Below are 14,905 nucleotides of genomic sequence, written 5' to 3'. Positions count from 1 at the left end.
GCTGCGTCGGCGCCGCCCTCAGGCGCACGTGCTCGGACGTGCACACACGCGTCCACTTGCGCGCATGCGCGCGCTGCTCCCTAGCGCGTTGATGGCATCCCTGGATGCCCTCCACATGGGCATGTTTTCTAGAAGGGAGAAGTCTCACTCCCCCCCTCCATGCTCCCCCCTCCCCCCAGATTCTGTGTGCTTTGTCCTGGGGTCAGGCAGGGGCCGAAGGAGCTTGCACTGAGTCCTGCTCTATGCCAGGCACCGCGTCAGGGGCTGCTGTAGCTTACGTCAAACTCGCCACCGTGCGGGGAGCCGAGTAGGTGCCCGGAGTCCTGCCCCTGCTCGGTGGCAAGGGAGAGCTCGCACTCTGCCCTGGCTCGCTCACCACCCGGCCTCGGGAGCCACGAGCCTGCGCACAGTGGAGCTCTGGCATCGTGCCTCTGGCACACCCCAAAAGCCCCCCTGCGGGGAAGGCTCTGCATCCCGCACGCATGTGGAAGACGCTGGGCATTTGAAAGTCCTTGTAGAGCTTAGGGCGGGGAGAAGTGTGTTTCTCCTTGTGTTTGTGTGTGTGTGTGTGTGAGAGAGAGAGAGCGAGCGAGCGAGCGTGCACGAGAGTGCTTTATGGACCTCAGCTGCTTCTGCTCTTTGCCCAGGCTGCCAGGACCCTCTCAGCTGGTTGTGTATTTAGTTGTCATAGGTCTTCTCAGTCTCGAGTTCCTCTACTTCTTCCTCTCTCCCTCCACCCCTCATTTGCTTTCTTGTCCTGTGCTTTGGATCTCTTGCTTCCTGTTTTTTTGGTTTGTTTTTCGGTTTTTTGTTTGTTTGTTTGTTTTGTGAACATTATTGAAATGTAGCATACAGGAAAGTGTATAATTCACAAGTGCACAGTTTAATGATTTTTCTCAAAGTGAATATAGCTGGGTAAGCAGTGCCCAGGTCCAGAATCAGAGCACTACCAGCACCCCAGAAGCCCCTGGGACCCCTTCCAGTCACTGACCCACCAGGGTAACCATGCCCTGCTCTGGCTTTGCACATTACACAGATGGAGTCATGCAGTGTGTACTCTAGGTCTGGCTTCTGCTCACGGTTTTTTTTTTTAACTTTTTAAAAAAGATTTATTTATTATTTGAGAGAAGAAGGCACGAGCAGGAGGGGCAGAAGGAGAGGGAGAGAGAATCTGAAGCAGACTCCCCGCAGAGCGCAGAGCCTGATGCAGGGCTCGATTCCACGAGATCAAGACCCGAGCCGAAATGAGGAGTCAGACGCTTAACCAAATGCGCTACACAGGAGCCCCCTTTTTAAAAACTCTTAAAAATTGTTGGTAAAATAGAACTAAGATAAAATTTACCATCTTTACCATTTTTAAGTGTACAACTCAGTGGCATTAAGTATATTTGCAATATGCAGCCACCACACCATCCAGCTCCAGAACTCCATCTTGTAAAACTAAAACTCTGTTCTCATTAGACGGTAGCTCTCCATCCCCCCATCCTCCAGCCTCTGGCAACCACAATTCTCCTTCCTGTCTTTAGGAATTTGTTATTTTAAGTACTTCACATAAGTGAAATCACACAGCGTTTTGTCTTTTTGTGGCTGGTGTTATTTCATTGACACAATGTCAATTTATGCACAGTGTAGAGTGTCTCACTTTCCTTTTGACTTTGAGGCTGAATAATATTCCATTATACGTATGTACCACATTTTGTTTATCCATGTATCTGTTGATGGACACTTGGTTTGTTTCTACCTTTGGTTTTTGTTTTGTTTTCCTTTTTTCAAGCAAGCTCTCTGCCCAACATGGGGCTTTGAACTCACGACCCTGACATCAAGAGTCACGTGCTCTACCAGCTGAGCCAGCCAGGTGCTCCCTACCTTTCAAATGTTGTGAATAATATACTATGAACATGGATGTACAAATGTCTGTTCAAGTCTTTGCTTTTGGTTCCGTTGGTTATTTACCTGGACGTGGAATTGCTGGGTCATATGGTAATTCTGTTTTACATTTTTGAAGGCACCTTCCTGTTTTCTGTAGTGACTGCACCATTTCCATTCCCTTCAACAGCGCACAAGGGTTCCAGGCTCTCCACATCCTCGCCAACACTTGCTGTTTTCTGGGGTTTTTTGATAGTAGCCGTTCTAATGCGGTGCGAGGTGGTACCTCACTGTGGCTTGACTTGCGTTTCCCTAACGATCAGTGGTGCTGTTCCATGGGTATGTTTTCACATCAGTGTGTCATCTGTCTTGTTGTGTGAGCTGCGTGCCATCTGTTTTTATCACCATCTGGTTCTGCACAGTATGAGTAGACCGGGACATACCCGCTCATTCTACTGCCGATGGGCATTATTAGGTGGTTTCCCATTTGGAGGGATTGCAGAGTGCCGCTAAGAACATTCTAGAGTGCCTCTTTTTGGGGACATAGTCCTGGGTTTTTAAATGTAAGCCACTCCTGTTTGGAGGTTAGTGTTGCATAAATAAACCAATAAAAATAAACTTTAAAGGTTCCTCGGGCTTAGACAAATTCCGTAGCACAGGACAGGCCCCCTGCCCGCTGTGCCCTCCTGCTCCCTGTCCCAGGTGGCCCAGGGTCCAGCCGCCTGGTGTGTGCCCTCCCAGATTCTGATTTGCTCCCTCAGGGAAGAGCCCTTTGGGCCCTGACAGTGCCCCCTGCCACCCATTGTCCCAAGCGCCCTTTTCCCACTGCCGAGCTGGATCGCTGAGGGCCTGACCAGCTCCTCTCCGTGCTCAGGGATCTTTGGGCAGCGCCTGGAGGACACAGTCCACCACGAGCGGAAGTATGGCCCCCGCCTGGCCCCCCTGCTGGTGGAGCAGTGTGTGGACTTCATCCGCGAGCGGGGGCTCACCGAGGAGGGGCTCTTCCGCATGCCCGGCCAGGCCAACCTGGTGAGGGACCTGCAGGATTCCTTCAACTGTGGGGAGAAGCCACTGTTTGACAGGTGAGCTCCTGGGGGAGAGCGGCAGAGGTGGGATCACCTGTCCGTTCCCCAGGACACAAGCTCCAGGGGCCAGAGGTGGGCTGGCATCCAGGAAGCCTGGCAGCGGGGTGGTGGGTGGCACAGCTCCCCACAGTGGTGCATGGGCTCAGTTCGTGCCCCCCGCTACCCCCTGGGCAGAGCACCAGGCACAAGATCACTGCAGCAGCCCTGGGCCACCTCTCAGGGCTGGGGCCTGCCGCAGACGAGGCGCACTCGTGTCTACACGGGCTCTTTCCACGGTGGATGCCTGTAAACCCAAGCCAGGCAGGGGAAAAGAAGGGCCTCTGCTGGTTCCATTTGGGACTCCAGGCCTCCTGCAGGGCCCCCCTCTGGGCTCAGCTTCCTCGGGGTGACCCACGCCCAGGCCCCTTCAGTGGCAAGATGGGGCAGCAGCTCCCCCATTCTCTCAGACAACGGGGGTGGGGAGCCAGTGCCCATCCCAGCCCATCACTGGGGCTTCCCGGGTCCGGGGCTGCACTGTGTGGGTAGAGTCCACTTCCCTGAAGAGCCCGAGGGCCGTGACCCGGGAGATGGGGCGAACTGGGGCCTCTTCTCCCTGACGGCACCCCACCCATTCTAGAGCAGTTTTCAAAGGAAGTTCTTCCTGCATCAAGCCAACCTTGGCCTCCGTGGAGCTGCCCTTCTCAGATCTGCCCTCATAGTCAAGGCCCCCTTCTGCCCCCAGGATAAACCCATGGGTCCCTGCTGGCAGCCCTGGCCTTCCCAGCACTTCTCCTGGGGCAGAGCACCCCCATGCCTCCAGCTTCTGCCAAGACGCATCACTGCAGCTAGGAGAGTCTGTCGATAGATGTGGAGCCTGGGACTGACCCCATTCCCAGGGGAGGTCTGCCCTTAGGAAAAAAGATACTGAGGAATGGAAGCGTTATCTTGCAGGCGGAGAAACTAAGTCTCTCGGGTTAGCCACCTCTTTCCAAGTCACACCTACAGTAAGGGAGGAAGCTGACTTAGACCCCTGCGCTGCCCTCCCTGTCTGTGTACCCAGTCCCCTTCCACCACATGCTGCGAGCCTGATCCTGGGGGGAGGGAGCGGGACGGGTGATGGCACCTGCCCTAGAGGGGCTCACAGGCTGGTGGGCATCCACAGAGCCGTGGGCCGCAGAACATTCTCCTTGGGTGCAGGGGTAGGGTGTCTGGGTTCAGGGTAGGTGTGTGTAGGAGGGGAGGGTGGTGAGGGGGGGTGCAAGAAGTACCAAGAAAAAGCCTTAAGCCACTGTTCAAAGGGAGAGGCTCTGCAGTGAGTAGGGAAGGAGGGGAGAGGATGAGGAAGTGTGTTTCTAGACAGGGAGGAAAGAAGGTGAGGCAGCCAGGGTGCTGGGCCAGGCTCCCTAAACCAGGGTGGGGCAGAGGATCTGGACATGACTGACTGCAGGGACCTGTGGGGCAGGGGGCTGTGAACTGGAGCTGCTGGGACTGGCTGGGGCCAGGCCTCCTGGGCCCAGAAGCACTGAAAGCTGAGGGTATGCAGGAGAAGCCAGGGTGGGGCTCCAGCCAGCGAGGCTGGCAGAGCAGAAGGGTGGAAGGGCTGCTCTGAGTCCACTTGCCCAGGACAGAAAAGCTTTCACCTCCCCCACCAAGGGGAGACATATCAGTAGGGCCTTGGCCACACGTCTGTGCTTTCACTGTCCACGTCTTCCCTGGGGGCAAGCCTGCAGATCCTCCCTGCTTCCTGCTCCTCCACTCAGCCTCCTGGGGCTCTAGTTCCTGCAGTGGCCAGCACTGAACCCACAGGGCTCCAGCGGGGGAGGGGCCACTGGGCTCAAGCCTGGGTGCCCCCAGGGGCTGTGAGCACCCAGGAAGTGGGCGGTGTTGGCAAAGGTGGGGAGGGGGCCTGGGGGAAGGCAGTGGAGGGCATGGGCAGCAGCATGCCTGGCTGGAGAAGGTAAGTGGGAGCAGCGACAGGGGCCGTGTGGCCAGGCCAGACTAAGAGCCACCAGGCCTGAGGCAGGGAGGGGCCCTAGGTCTGCGGGCCTGAAGTATATATGGGTATACAGATCTCTAGAATCCCAAATGCCAGAGCCAGAAGGGACCTTAGGGCTTAACTCAGCGAGACCAGCCATGGAGAGCCAGGGCCATGGCACCTTAATGGCATAGCCACATTCTCCTGGCCCCAGGCTCATCTTTCCTGAGTGCCTGCCACGGGAGAGATGCAGGCTCAGGGTTTAAATCCAGGGCTCTAGAAAAGCAGATGAAATACCTAGGGCCCAGGCCCATCCAGGAAAGCAAGCTTAGAGGAGGTGCCAAGATCGCAGTCCAGGACCTGAACCCAGAGGCCAGTAGGCCCAGGGTTGCTGCCCTCCACTGGGGGCAAACCAGCTTGGGCAGCTCCAAGCTGGGGCACAGGAGACTGAGGCCTCCAAGAGGACACACAGGACACTGGGGCGCTGGAAATAGCATGATGAACATAGAAGCCCAGGCGTCTATAATGTGAATAGGAACCCAGAGGCTGAGGGATAGGGCCTGACCTCTGACCTGCCCGGCCCCTGGTGGCCAGTGCCCAGGGATGCCTGCTCTTCCCGGGAGCTCAGCAGGCCTGCATGGCAGGTGCCTTTGACATGGCCCCTCCTTCTACTGGTGGGCTAGTCGGGGGGTGGGGGGAGCAAGCTCAGGCTCACGTCATGTCGCATGTGGACATGAGGGCGGAGGCTGCCCCTGGGGGAGTGGCACAAGGTGCTGGCCACTCCTGGGGTTCCCTGGTGTCCCAGGCCTCATGCATGTCCCCCTGCCCGCAGCACAACAGATGTGCACACGGTGGCCTCTCTGTTGAAGCTCTACCTGCGGGAGCTCCCCGAGCCCGTGGTCCCCTTCGCCAGGTACGAGGACTTCCTCAGCTGTGCCCAGCTGCTCACCAAGGACGAGGGGGAGGTTAGTGGCTCCTCGGGACCCATCCTGGGAGGTGGGCCTGCTGGGAGGTGGGTGTCTGGAGCAGGGCACAGACAGACATTTAGTGACTTCCGGGGCCCACAGATCCTGGCCTACAGCCTGCTGTGTGAAGGGCCTGGAGCATCCTGCTCTATGTATGTCGGTGAGGGGTTGGTTGGAGCACCCTGCTGTGTGTGGGAGGGTGCCCGGAGCGTCCCCTGTCTGTGTGCAGGCCTCGGTCTCTGGGAGGGGCAGGTACCTCCTAAAGCAGGCTGAGTTCCGGCTGTGGTTCTGAGTGCCTGGGGCCCAGGTGTGGGCCCCAACACAGTAGGGACTCCTGCTGTACCACCCAGCTCAACCTCAGGCTACCCAGGCCAGCCACAGGGTTCAGAAACCACAGACCTTTCATCTATTTATATCCTGCCTCCTCCCAAAAGAATTTGAGGCTGCTTCCAGGACAGAGGGCTCCCACGCCTACCCTCGCCCTCTCCTGCAGGTGCCTGCCTGCAGCCCTAGCTGGCTTTGGCTGCGGAAGGACCATCTGTCGACCTTCTGGCCCTGTGGGAGACGAGGGGTCTTTACCTGGCAAATATTTGTGCCTCCCTAAGTGTGCTGAGCCGTGGCCTTGACATTCCTCCTTCGCCCTGCAGAGGCATACCCTTCACATCAGTTCCCCAAAAGTAAATCTGCTTCCCCACGGCTGGCCTCCCCGCTCCTCAGAGGGAGATGGAGGTGGGGGCGCCTTCTGGACACCTGGGGCCTGGCTGCATGGGCCTTGGCTGGAGGTCTAGACTCGGATTCCTGTCCCCACTCCCAGCCCTCCCTCCAGCCTGGAGTCTCATTGCTGGCCTTTGAAATGCTGTTTTTCTCTTTCGATCCCAAGGGGACTCTGGAGTTGGCTAAACAAGTGAGCAGCCTTCCCCTGGCCAATTACAACCTGCTCAGATATATCTGCAAGTAAGTGACTAGGGGCAGGGAGCTCCCCTTCCCTGTGCTCTGGCTCTGCTCCCCTCACATAGGGGGCCTCGGTCATTCTCCCACCCCATCTCCCCGCCATGTGCTGATGGAGCCAGCGAGGGGCATAACAGAACACAGCCCCTGTGCTCATGGAGCTTATGGTCCCTGTGGGAGCAGGCAGTGTTAAACAGTCCCCAGGGTAGCATTCCCGAAGAGAAGGGACACACCCTGTGTCCCTTCAGCCTTCTCTGGGTGCCTCCCGCCATCCCCTCCCCCAGGGGTCTGCCCCCCCCCAGCACACCGGCCTCGCCCCAGGAGCTGGGAGAGGGCATGCAGTGCGCCTGAGGGCTCTGGGCCTTCGCGGGCCTCTGTCCCCATTGCAGGAGGGAAAGTCGTGTGTCCTGCTTCCACACTGACAGTGGGCCCTTGTCCCGCCGGCCTCTGCTTCCGATGGCCATCTGCTGCCCCTCAGAGGGGGAGGCTCTGCCCTCTTCTGAGTTTGCCAGGGGCAGCTGGCTACGCCCAGCAGTCGTGGACGCGTGGACATGGCTGGGCATGGAGGCCAGGCAGCTCCCAGCAGATTTGGCTTCTGCTTCTTCCTTACTGTACAGGTTTCTGGATGAAGTCCAGTCCCACTCAAATGTCAACAAGATGAGTGTCCAGAACCTGGCAACTGTTTTTGGACCCAACATACTTCGGCCACAGATAGAAGACCCGGTAACCATCATGGAAGGTAACGGTGGAGGCGTGCGTAGCGGGGCTGGGAGCTGCCCAGGGCTGGCCTGTCCTCGGTCGCAGGCCCGTCCTCAGGAGCATCACCCTGCATCAGTCCAGCCCAGGGCCAGGCTGGTGGGAGGGGGCTCCGTTCCAGGGGGCCCGCTCCTCCCCCTCCCTGACCCCATGGGGTCCAGCTATAAAAGGAAAAGGAACTTTGCCCTGTGGATGGGGTCATTGGGAGCAATTAGGATGGTGGGAGAGACTGGGGGATGGACGAGGTCAGTGCCCTTGCCCTTGAACATACACTGATGTTTTTGCTTTTCTTAAGTACATGTTATTAAGTAGTTGTCACGGGCTCCTGGATGTCAGGGCCGTACCCTGGGAAGTAAATAATGACAAAAAATAGCAATAGCAGCTGTTTGCGATATGTGAGGGCCTCTAGGAGTGCCTTCCTTGTGTCACCTCATTGTCAGCTTCACAAGTTCATGATGTGGTTATCGCACCCATTTTACAGATGGGGAAACTGAGGACAGGAGAGAAAAGGTGACTCTGTCAGCCAGGTTTACCAAAGGGCACAGGTGCAGGCTGTCCTGGAAGCTAGAGCCCATGCTCGGAGGCCCCGTGGAAGACTGTCCCGGAGTGGTTAGTGTGGGAGTCCTGCTGCCCACGGACGGGAGCCCCACAGCCAGTCCCGGCTGAGGTGTGCAGAGGCAGGCCAGGACTCACACAGCACAAAGCCAGCCGGAGCTGCTGCCCCTGGCACCAGGCAAGCTGAGGCCGGAGTTGCCATTCCTTGCTGAGCATGACCTGGGAGAGATGGGAATGTGGGGGTGGGCTGTGGAGCTCTGTGTCCCCCCAAGCCTAGGGTGTGGCTCTTGGGGTGGCACTCTCCCTCAGATCTCCCCCTTGGCCTGCCTAGCTCGGTCTCATCCCAGGCCCCCCAGGTTCTCGGCCTGCCAGGTGGAACAAATGCCCAACAGCAAACACAACGAGTTCCTGCTTCACCCGGTTTTCTGGCTAAGGATTCCTTATTTCTTTCCAGGATTCTTAGTTACCTCTAGTGGGAGGGTCCCCCAGCCACCCTTCCTTCCTTATCACCTGGAAACCTTCCCAGTCTCTGGTCTCTGGTGGAGGGTTAACGGGAGGGAACAAGGCAAGCAGATAGGTACCATGGTCCCACTGTACTGCCCCCCTTTCATCGCTGACCCCCAAATCCCAGTGGCAGGAACTACAGGCACACAGGCTGCATCTCAGGGGCCATGGCCTGGAGAAGAGGTATTGTGTGTGTCATTGTGTGTGTGAGAGAGAGAGTAGGGTGGGGGGAGGGCGAGTTGTGCATGTTGGGGGGCTGCGTACATTCATTTGTGTGTTGTGACCATGTGTACGTGGGATTGTGTGTGTGGGGGGGGTGTGTGTCCACTTGCACCTGTAAGACCTCTCTGTCCCTGACCCAGAGCCTTGTGACCCCACGAGTGCAGACAGTCAGGCACAGCCCTCCCTGGCAGTGCAGGGGAGTGGCGTGGGCAGGGGCAGTGGAGAAGGCTGTGATGTCTTGGTCCCGGTTTCCAGTGCCAGCCTGCCACTGGCTCGCTCTGTGGCCTCAGTGGGCATAGTGCCTGCTTCCTCCCCACACCCAGAGGGAGGGATGGGGCTGGAGGCACAGTGCCCCCTGTGTGTCCAAGGAAGGGGATTCGTGGGCAGGATTCTTCTGTCTGTGCTAGATTTGGAGGGTGTGGTGGCTGAGTCCTCTCTTGAGGGGCAGCCTGGTTCTGGACTGCAGGCACCCTGGGTTGGGTCTCATCTAGAGAGCCTGGACTGGAGACATCCACAGCCAGGCTTTCTCACTCTCTCTCTTCCTGGCAGGCACTTCTCTGGTCCAGCACCTGATGACCGTCCTGATCCGCAAACATGGCCAACTCTTCACTGCGAGGGCCGAGGAAGGGCCAGTCTCCCCGCGTGGGGGCCCACCGTGCACAGTGGGATGGGGCTCCGAGGAGGTCCCGAGGGATGGCCAGCCAGAACCCAGCAGCCCCAGCAGCCCTGGCCTGCCATCACACAGGACCTCGTCTCTGGATGGGGCCACTGTGGCAGCGCTGTCTAGAACCTCCCCCACGGGCCTGGGTAGCCGAGGCAGCCCTGCCACCACCAGCCCTGGGAAGAAAGTGCAGACTCTGCCCAGCTGGAAGTCTTCTTTCTGGCAGTCAGGGTCCCGTTCGGGGAGCCCGAAGGTGGGCAGCTCATCCCTGGAGGTGCCCATCATCTCCTCCGGAGGGAACTGGCTCATGAACGGGCTGTCCTCCCTGCGCGGCCACCGCCGGGCTTCCTCGGGAGAACGGCTCAAGGACTCAGGCTCTTCGCAGAGACTCTCCACTTATGACAATGTGCCCCCACCCAGCGGCCTCTTTGCCAGCACCCCCAGTGTGGCCAGCACAGCGTGGTCGGGGGCCTCCTCTTGCGAGGCGTCGGCCAGGGGCTCGATCAGCAGCTGCACGGCCTGCCGGGCCAGCGACTCATCCGCCTGCAGCTCCCTGCATACCGAGGGGGCCCTCGAGCCTTCCCCCTTCCCCAGTAGCAGCGAGGACCGCAGATCCCCGGACCTGGGCCGTGGCCTGGACGAGGTGGGCACCTGCATCAGCAGCAGCGAGCCCAGCGACCCAGGCAGCCCCACCCAGGACTATGCTCGCTGCTCCGAGGCTCTCCAGGGCCTGGTCACAGAGCTCAGGGCGGAGCTGTGCCGGCAGAGGACTGAGTACGAGACCAGTATAAAAAGGTAAAGGGCTGCAGCCATGGGGTGAGTGCGAGGCTGGCACCCCCAGGGCCGGGCAGAGCCCTTGTGGCCAGCAGCTCACGGGGCACCAGCTCTGGGTAGTCTGCCTCTGGCTCTGAAAGCAAGCCTCTCTGAGGCAAGGCTCAGAGCAGCCAGGCCCAGGAAGCCACTTTTCTGGGAGAATGCCCCCAGAACAGGGCTGGGAATAGAGGGGTGCAGTCCTATGTCTGGAAAAGCTCAGGAGCTACAGGGCCTGGTGTGCAGAGCTCCATAAATGCCTGCTGAATGAGTGAGTGAGTCAGAATCTCAGCCTGAGCTGCTCAGAGCACCTTTAATGGAGGGGCTCAGCATAGGAGTCCCTGTGTGGCCCTCAGGGAGGAGATGGGCCCCCTGAGATGTGCATGGACCCAAGGAAGTGTCCATGTGCAATGGAGGCCCCAGGCCAGCCTGGCTGCCTGACTGTGGTTGGGCCTGATATGGAACGAGGACTCCTTCTAGGATTGTAATCCAATTTCCTATGAGGAAGGAGCTGGCTGTGCTGAGCCCTGCCCTCCTACCTTCCCTGGTCACAGGAGGATGCCTTGTGCCATATTCTGAGCCTTGCAAGTTTGCTCACAGATGGTCCTAGTTTGATCCTTCCAGCCTCCCTCGGAGGAAGGTGTATTCCAGCTCTGAGGCACCAGGTTCTCCAACCAAGGTCACCAGCAGAGCCTGCACTGGCCAGTGCACAGTGCTTCTGCTAGCATCTCAGGCTTCTTAGCCCCTGGCCCCAGCTGTCTGACCTATAAATCAGGCCCCACCCACTAGCAGAAGTTGTTTGTGGGCTCTGACATCCTCCTTTCCCCATCAGAGACAGTGGAGGTGAAGCGGTTCCTGCTTCTCACTCTGGGCCTGGGATTTCTACAGGGAGCTGGAGGGGCAGCGTTTGGCCCTTTTGTTCTGCAGGAGGTTGGGGAGGGTCACGGCAGGCAATGTCTGAGCCAGGAGTTGAAGGACCAATAGGATTGGGCTGAGCAAGGAGGAGAAAGGACACAACATGAGTAAAACTGTGAGGTATACAGCTGGGGGGAAACCCCCACAAGTGTGAGCACTGGGTTGGAATTTACCAGGCAACGGGAACGGTGGAACACCCTGCAGATATGGAGAAAGATGATTACAGCTGAAGATGAGCTCACAGACAAAAACTACAGGATACATGGGAAGTATTACCAGGCGGAGGCTGTCATCATACAGCCTCAGAAGAGGCCAGAACCAGCTTCTCACTTCTTTAGCTCTTTGTGGAGCCAACTTGAGCTTCTAGCTCTTTCACCTTCTCAGAAGCTTGGTTTCTCAGGGGAAAATGCAAAGTTGTTCCGTAGAGAGCTCTAGATAACACTGCCTAGGGTCGAGTCTCTGGCCTCGGGTGACCTCACCTATTTGTCGTGAGGATTAAGTGCCACAGTGGATGGGAGTGCTCGGCACAGGGCCTGGTGCATCCAGAGTGCTCAGGGAGTTTTCACTGCTCACACTTCCTCCTGCTTGGTGGCTTGGAGGTAAGCTAAAGCTCGCAGAGGCAAAGGGACAGCAGCAGCCCTTGTAGGACCCTCGCTAGCAGAGTGGTCTGTGCTGTCATCCTGGTTGGAAGGGTGGTCTAGGGAGAGAAGGGTCTGTCTGAGCACATGAAAGAATGGAGCCCCATCCAGCGGGTCTTTGGGGAATACATCTGCACACAGGAGTCAGTCAACACTGCGTCTGGTCTGGGGGGTTAGGGGAAACCAGCTTTCTGCCCTGCCTCCCAGGACTCAGAACCCCTCCCCTGTGCCAATTCCTGTATTCCCAAAAGAGAATTCACTGAGTGTCTATGATGTGCAGACACTGTACGAGATGCTGGGGACACAGCCAAGACCAAAACTGATCAAAACCTCTGCCCTCATTCTTATTTGGTGGTGTTTGAGGGTTGGAGGCAGAGAGAGACCATAAACAAGATAGATTTTAAAAATCTATGGTATGTTAGAAGGTTAGATAAAGGAGGAGTACAAAGCAGGGTGAAGGGAAGTGGGGAGCATGGCGGGGAGAGGGCTGGAAGGCCATGCTGGGACAGAGGGAAGGCCAGGTGCAGAAGCCCAAGGGCTGTGGTGGGAGAGGCAGGTGGAAGAAAGAGTGGGGATGAAGGGAGTGTGAGAAAGGGGGGTGGAGTGTGGGGCTCTGGCTAGATACGTGGGTAGCATGGACCTAAGGGGCAGCAGTCAAGATAGAAGAGCCAGATTCTGAACATACTTGGAGGATTTTGCCAACTGGTCAGATGTGGGGATGAAAGAAAACTGACTTAAGGGACGACCTTTTTGTTTTGGTGGAGTAACTGAAAGAAGGTGTTTACTGAGTGGGACACCAGGACTGCAGAAGTGGTTTGGAGAGGAAGAGTCAGGAGCCACCTGTGGGCCTGTTAAGGTGCAATGCTTATGAAGTTTGAGTGGAGTCAAGTGAAGCTGAGGGGTTGTCAGCATGGAGATGATACTTTGGGTCTGGAGATGGGATGAGGTCACACAAAGAACCACATAGAGAGGAATACAGGAAGCCCAGGCCGGAGCTTGAGTGCACCAGGGCAGAGAGGAAGAACGAGCGAAGAGGGGGCTGGATCCAGAGGACATGCAATGAGGGGTCTGTGGGGTCCCTGCTGCCACTCACCTTGGGGGTTCTTCTGTCTCACAGCATGTCCCGTGCTCCACAGATGGCGGGCTGGGGCGCAGGCAGCTTTCCTGCCGCCTTCACGCTTTGTGTTAGGTGACTGAGGGTGGAGGCCTGGGCCTCATCCTGGACGGGATGGGGAATGGATACTTACTACAAAACACCACATTACAGGTGTTGTGCTGTGCGCTCACTGTGCGTGATCTTCTTTGTCCATTGTAGCTGTAGCTCTTGGGGGAAGGGCTGGCCCCTGCATTTTTTCAGAAAGGACACCAGGACTCAGAGCAGTTTGTGTTGCTTCATAAACAGCCGGCTGGGGCTCAAACTCCAGTGTGTTGGTTCCCAGGGGCTGGGCTCAGCATGCCCCAAAGACCGTACAGGAGGTAGTCATCTGGTCGAAAAGACAGACGTGCCAGCCTTTGTAGAGTGTGGTGTCAACATCCAGAGAAGCGTGTCTGTGGGGAGGATCCAAAGAAGTATCACTGAGGGTGGGACATTTGAGCTGGGGCGTGAAGGACAAGGAGTAGTGGAGGTGACAACCTGAACGGGGTTTCCCCTGAGTCGCAGTGCGTGGGAGGTGGGGCAGCCAGAGGGAGGCTGCAATATAAGGGGCCTCGCAGATGAGCAAAGGCGAGGGGACAGTTTCCTACTTCCCTCTCCATTTGGGGACCAGGCCTGCTTTCTGCCAGCCAGCAGCCCATTCCTCAGTGGACAGTTGACTGGGCTGGAGGGTAAGTGGACTTTATATTTTAGTGATGACTCAGGGAGCCCCCCCCCCTCCCCCGGCCTTGAGCGCCAAAGGGCCAAATGCTCATGCTGGCATTTCTGGATCACAGGCTGAGGAAAGGTCCTGTGGGGGTGAGTGCCCGGGTCTTTTGAGGAGCTGATGAGGCCTGTGAGGCCTGTCCCAGAAGCCAGGTCCAAGTCTGCATGTGTCCTTCCCCTCCGCCGGCCGCCTGACCAGCTCCTTTGGAAGGAATGCATGCAGGCACATGTTTGCTGAAACCCAGCCAGCCAAAGGCTAAAACAGTGTCTTTCTTCTTGATTTTAAAGACTCGAAGAAGGTAGTGCCAACCTGAGAAAACGAATGTCACGGCTAGAAGAAGAACTGGACCAGGAAAAGAAAAAGTACACAATGCTGGAAATAAAGCTGAGGAACTCAGAGCGGGCACGAGAAGACGCGGAGAAGAGGAACCAGCTGCTGCAGAAGGAAATGGAGGAGTTTTTTTCAACCCTGGGAAGCCTGACTGTAGGGGCAAGAGGTGACAAAGCCCCAAAGTGAAGGAGTGGAAAGAGCTCCCGTCCACAGGGTGCTCACCCGCCTCTGAGCAGAGATGGCTGCCAGCCTCACAAGGAGCCACAAGGCCCTGCAGCTTAGACGTGGGCTTCAGTGGTGCCAGGAGCTCTGGAGCCAGCTGGAGGGAGGAGTCCTGACGCCCCCAGGGGGACTGTTGGGAGCCCAAGCCCCACATGGGATCTGGATGCTGCTCCGACCATGCAGGGCCTGGCAGGTGTCTCGTGACCACCAAAACAGATGGCACCTGGGATCTGAGTAGCCCAGTGGGGTACTTTTTTGCATTCGTTATTAAATTTGCTACCATAGCATGATGTCTCGATGCCTGACTCCTTCTTTGTGGTCATGTAGAATGGGGGTTACCAAGTTGCTCGCAGGGTTGCAAGTCCCCAAGGTGTGCCATGAGTGGAATGGCCTGGGCTTCAGAAGTGGGTTATGAAGCACCCTGAGGAACACACAGTGTTGTCACAGTCACTGAAGCTGGATTTATGCAAATCTATGTTTTGCTCCATGTTCCCGCTGGATTTATGCAAATCTATGTTTTGCTCCATGTTCCCTGTGCCCAAGGCAAGACGATTTTCCTCAAGTCAGGCCTTCCTTCCCCCTCTGAGCCACCTGGGCCTCTGCAGCTGGTGTCTG

The 14,905-nt window shown here is 57.4% G+C and overlaps 1 protein-coding gene across 5 annotated transcripts in view; it reads left to right on the top strand.

Annotated features, from left to right (window-relative positions):
- The window catches only part of ARHGAP22 (Rho GTPase activating protein 22), a 169,092-nt gene extending 154,504 nt beyond the window's left edge, over positions 1 to 14,588 (top strand). For all 5 annotated transcript variants that reach the window (XM_035023620.1, XM_035023640.1, XM_035023650.1 and 2 more), the window contains 6 exons: positions 2,741 to 2,948; positions 5,738 to 5,870; positions 6,751 to 6,824; positions 7,436 to 7,557; positions 9,405 to 10,311; positions 14,026 to 14,588. In XM_035023620.1, coding sequence (XP_034879511.1) covers positions 2,741 to 2,948; positions 5,738 to 5,870; positions 6,751 to 6,824; positions 7,436 to 7,557; positions 9,405 to 10,311; positions 14,026 to 14,254 — 1,673 coding nt within the window. In that variant the 3' untranslated portion in view covers positions 14,255 to 14,588. The remainder of the gene's footprint in view (positions 1 to 2,740; positions 2,949 to 5,737; positions 5,871 to 6,750; positions 6,825 to 7,435; positions 7,558 to 9,404; positions 10,312 to 14,025) is intronic.
- Positions 14,589 to 14,905: the final 317 nt, after the last annotated feature.

Source organism: Mirounga leonina, unplaced genomic scaffold (genome assembly GCF_011800145.1).
Source record: "Mirounga leonina isolate KUSES-001 unplaced genomic scaffold, KU_Mleo_1.0 Mir_114, whole genome shotgun sequence".
Classification (NCBI taxonomy): domain Eukaryota; kingdom Metazoa; phylum Chordata; class Mammalia; order Carnivora; family Phocidae; genus Mirounga; species Mirounga leonina.
The sequence above is the reverse complement of the archived record's forward strand: the minus strand, read 5'-3'. Positions and strand labels throughout refer to the sequence as shown.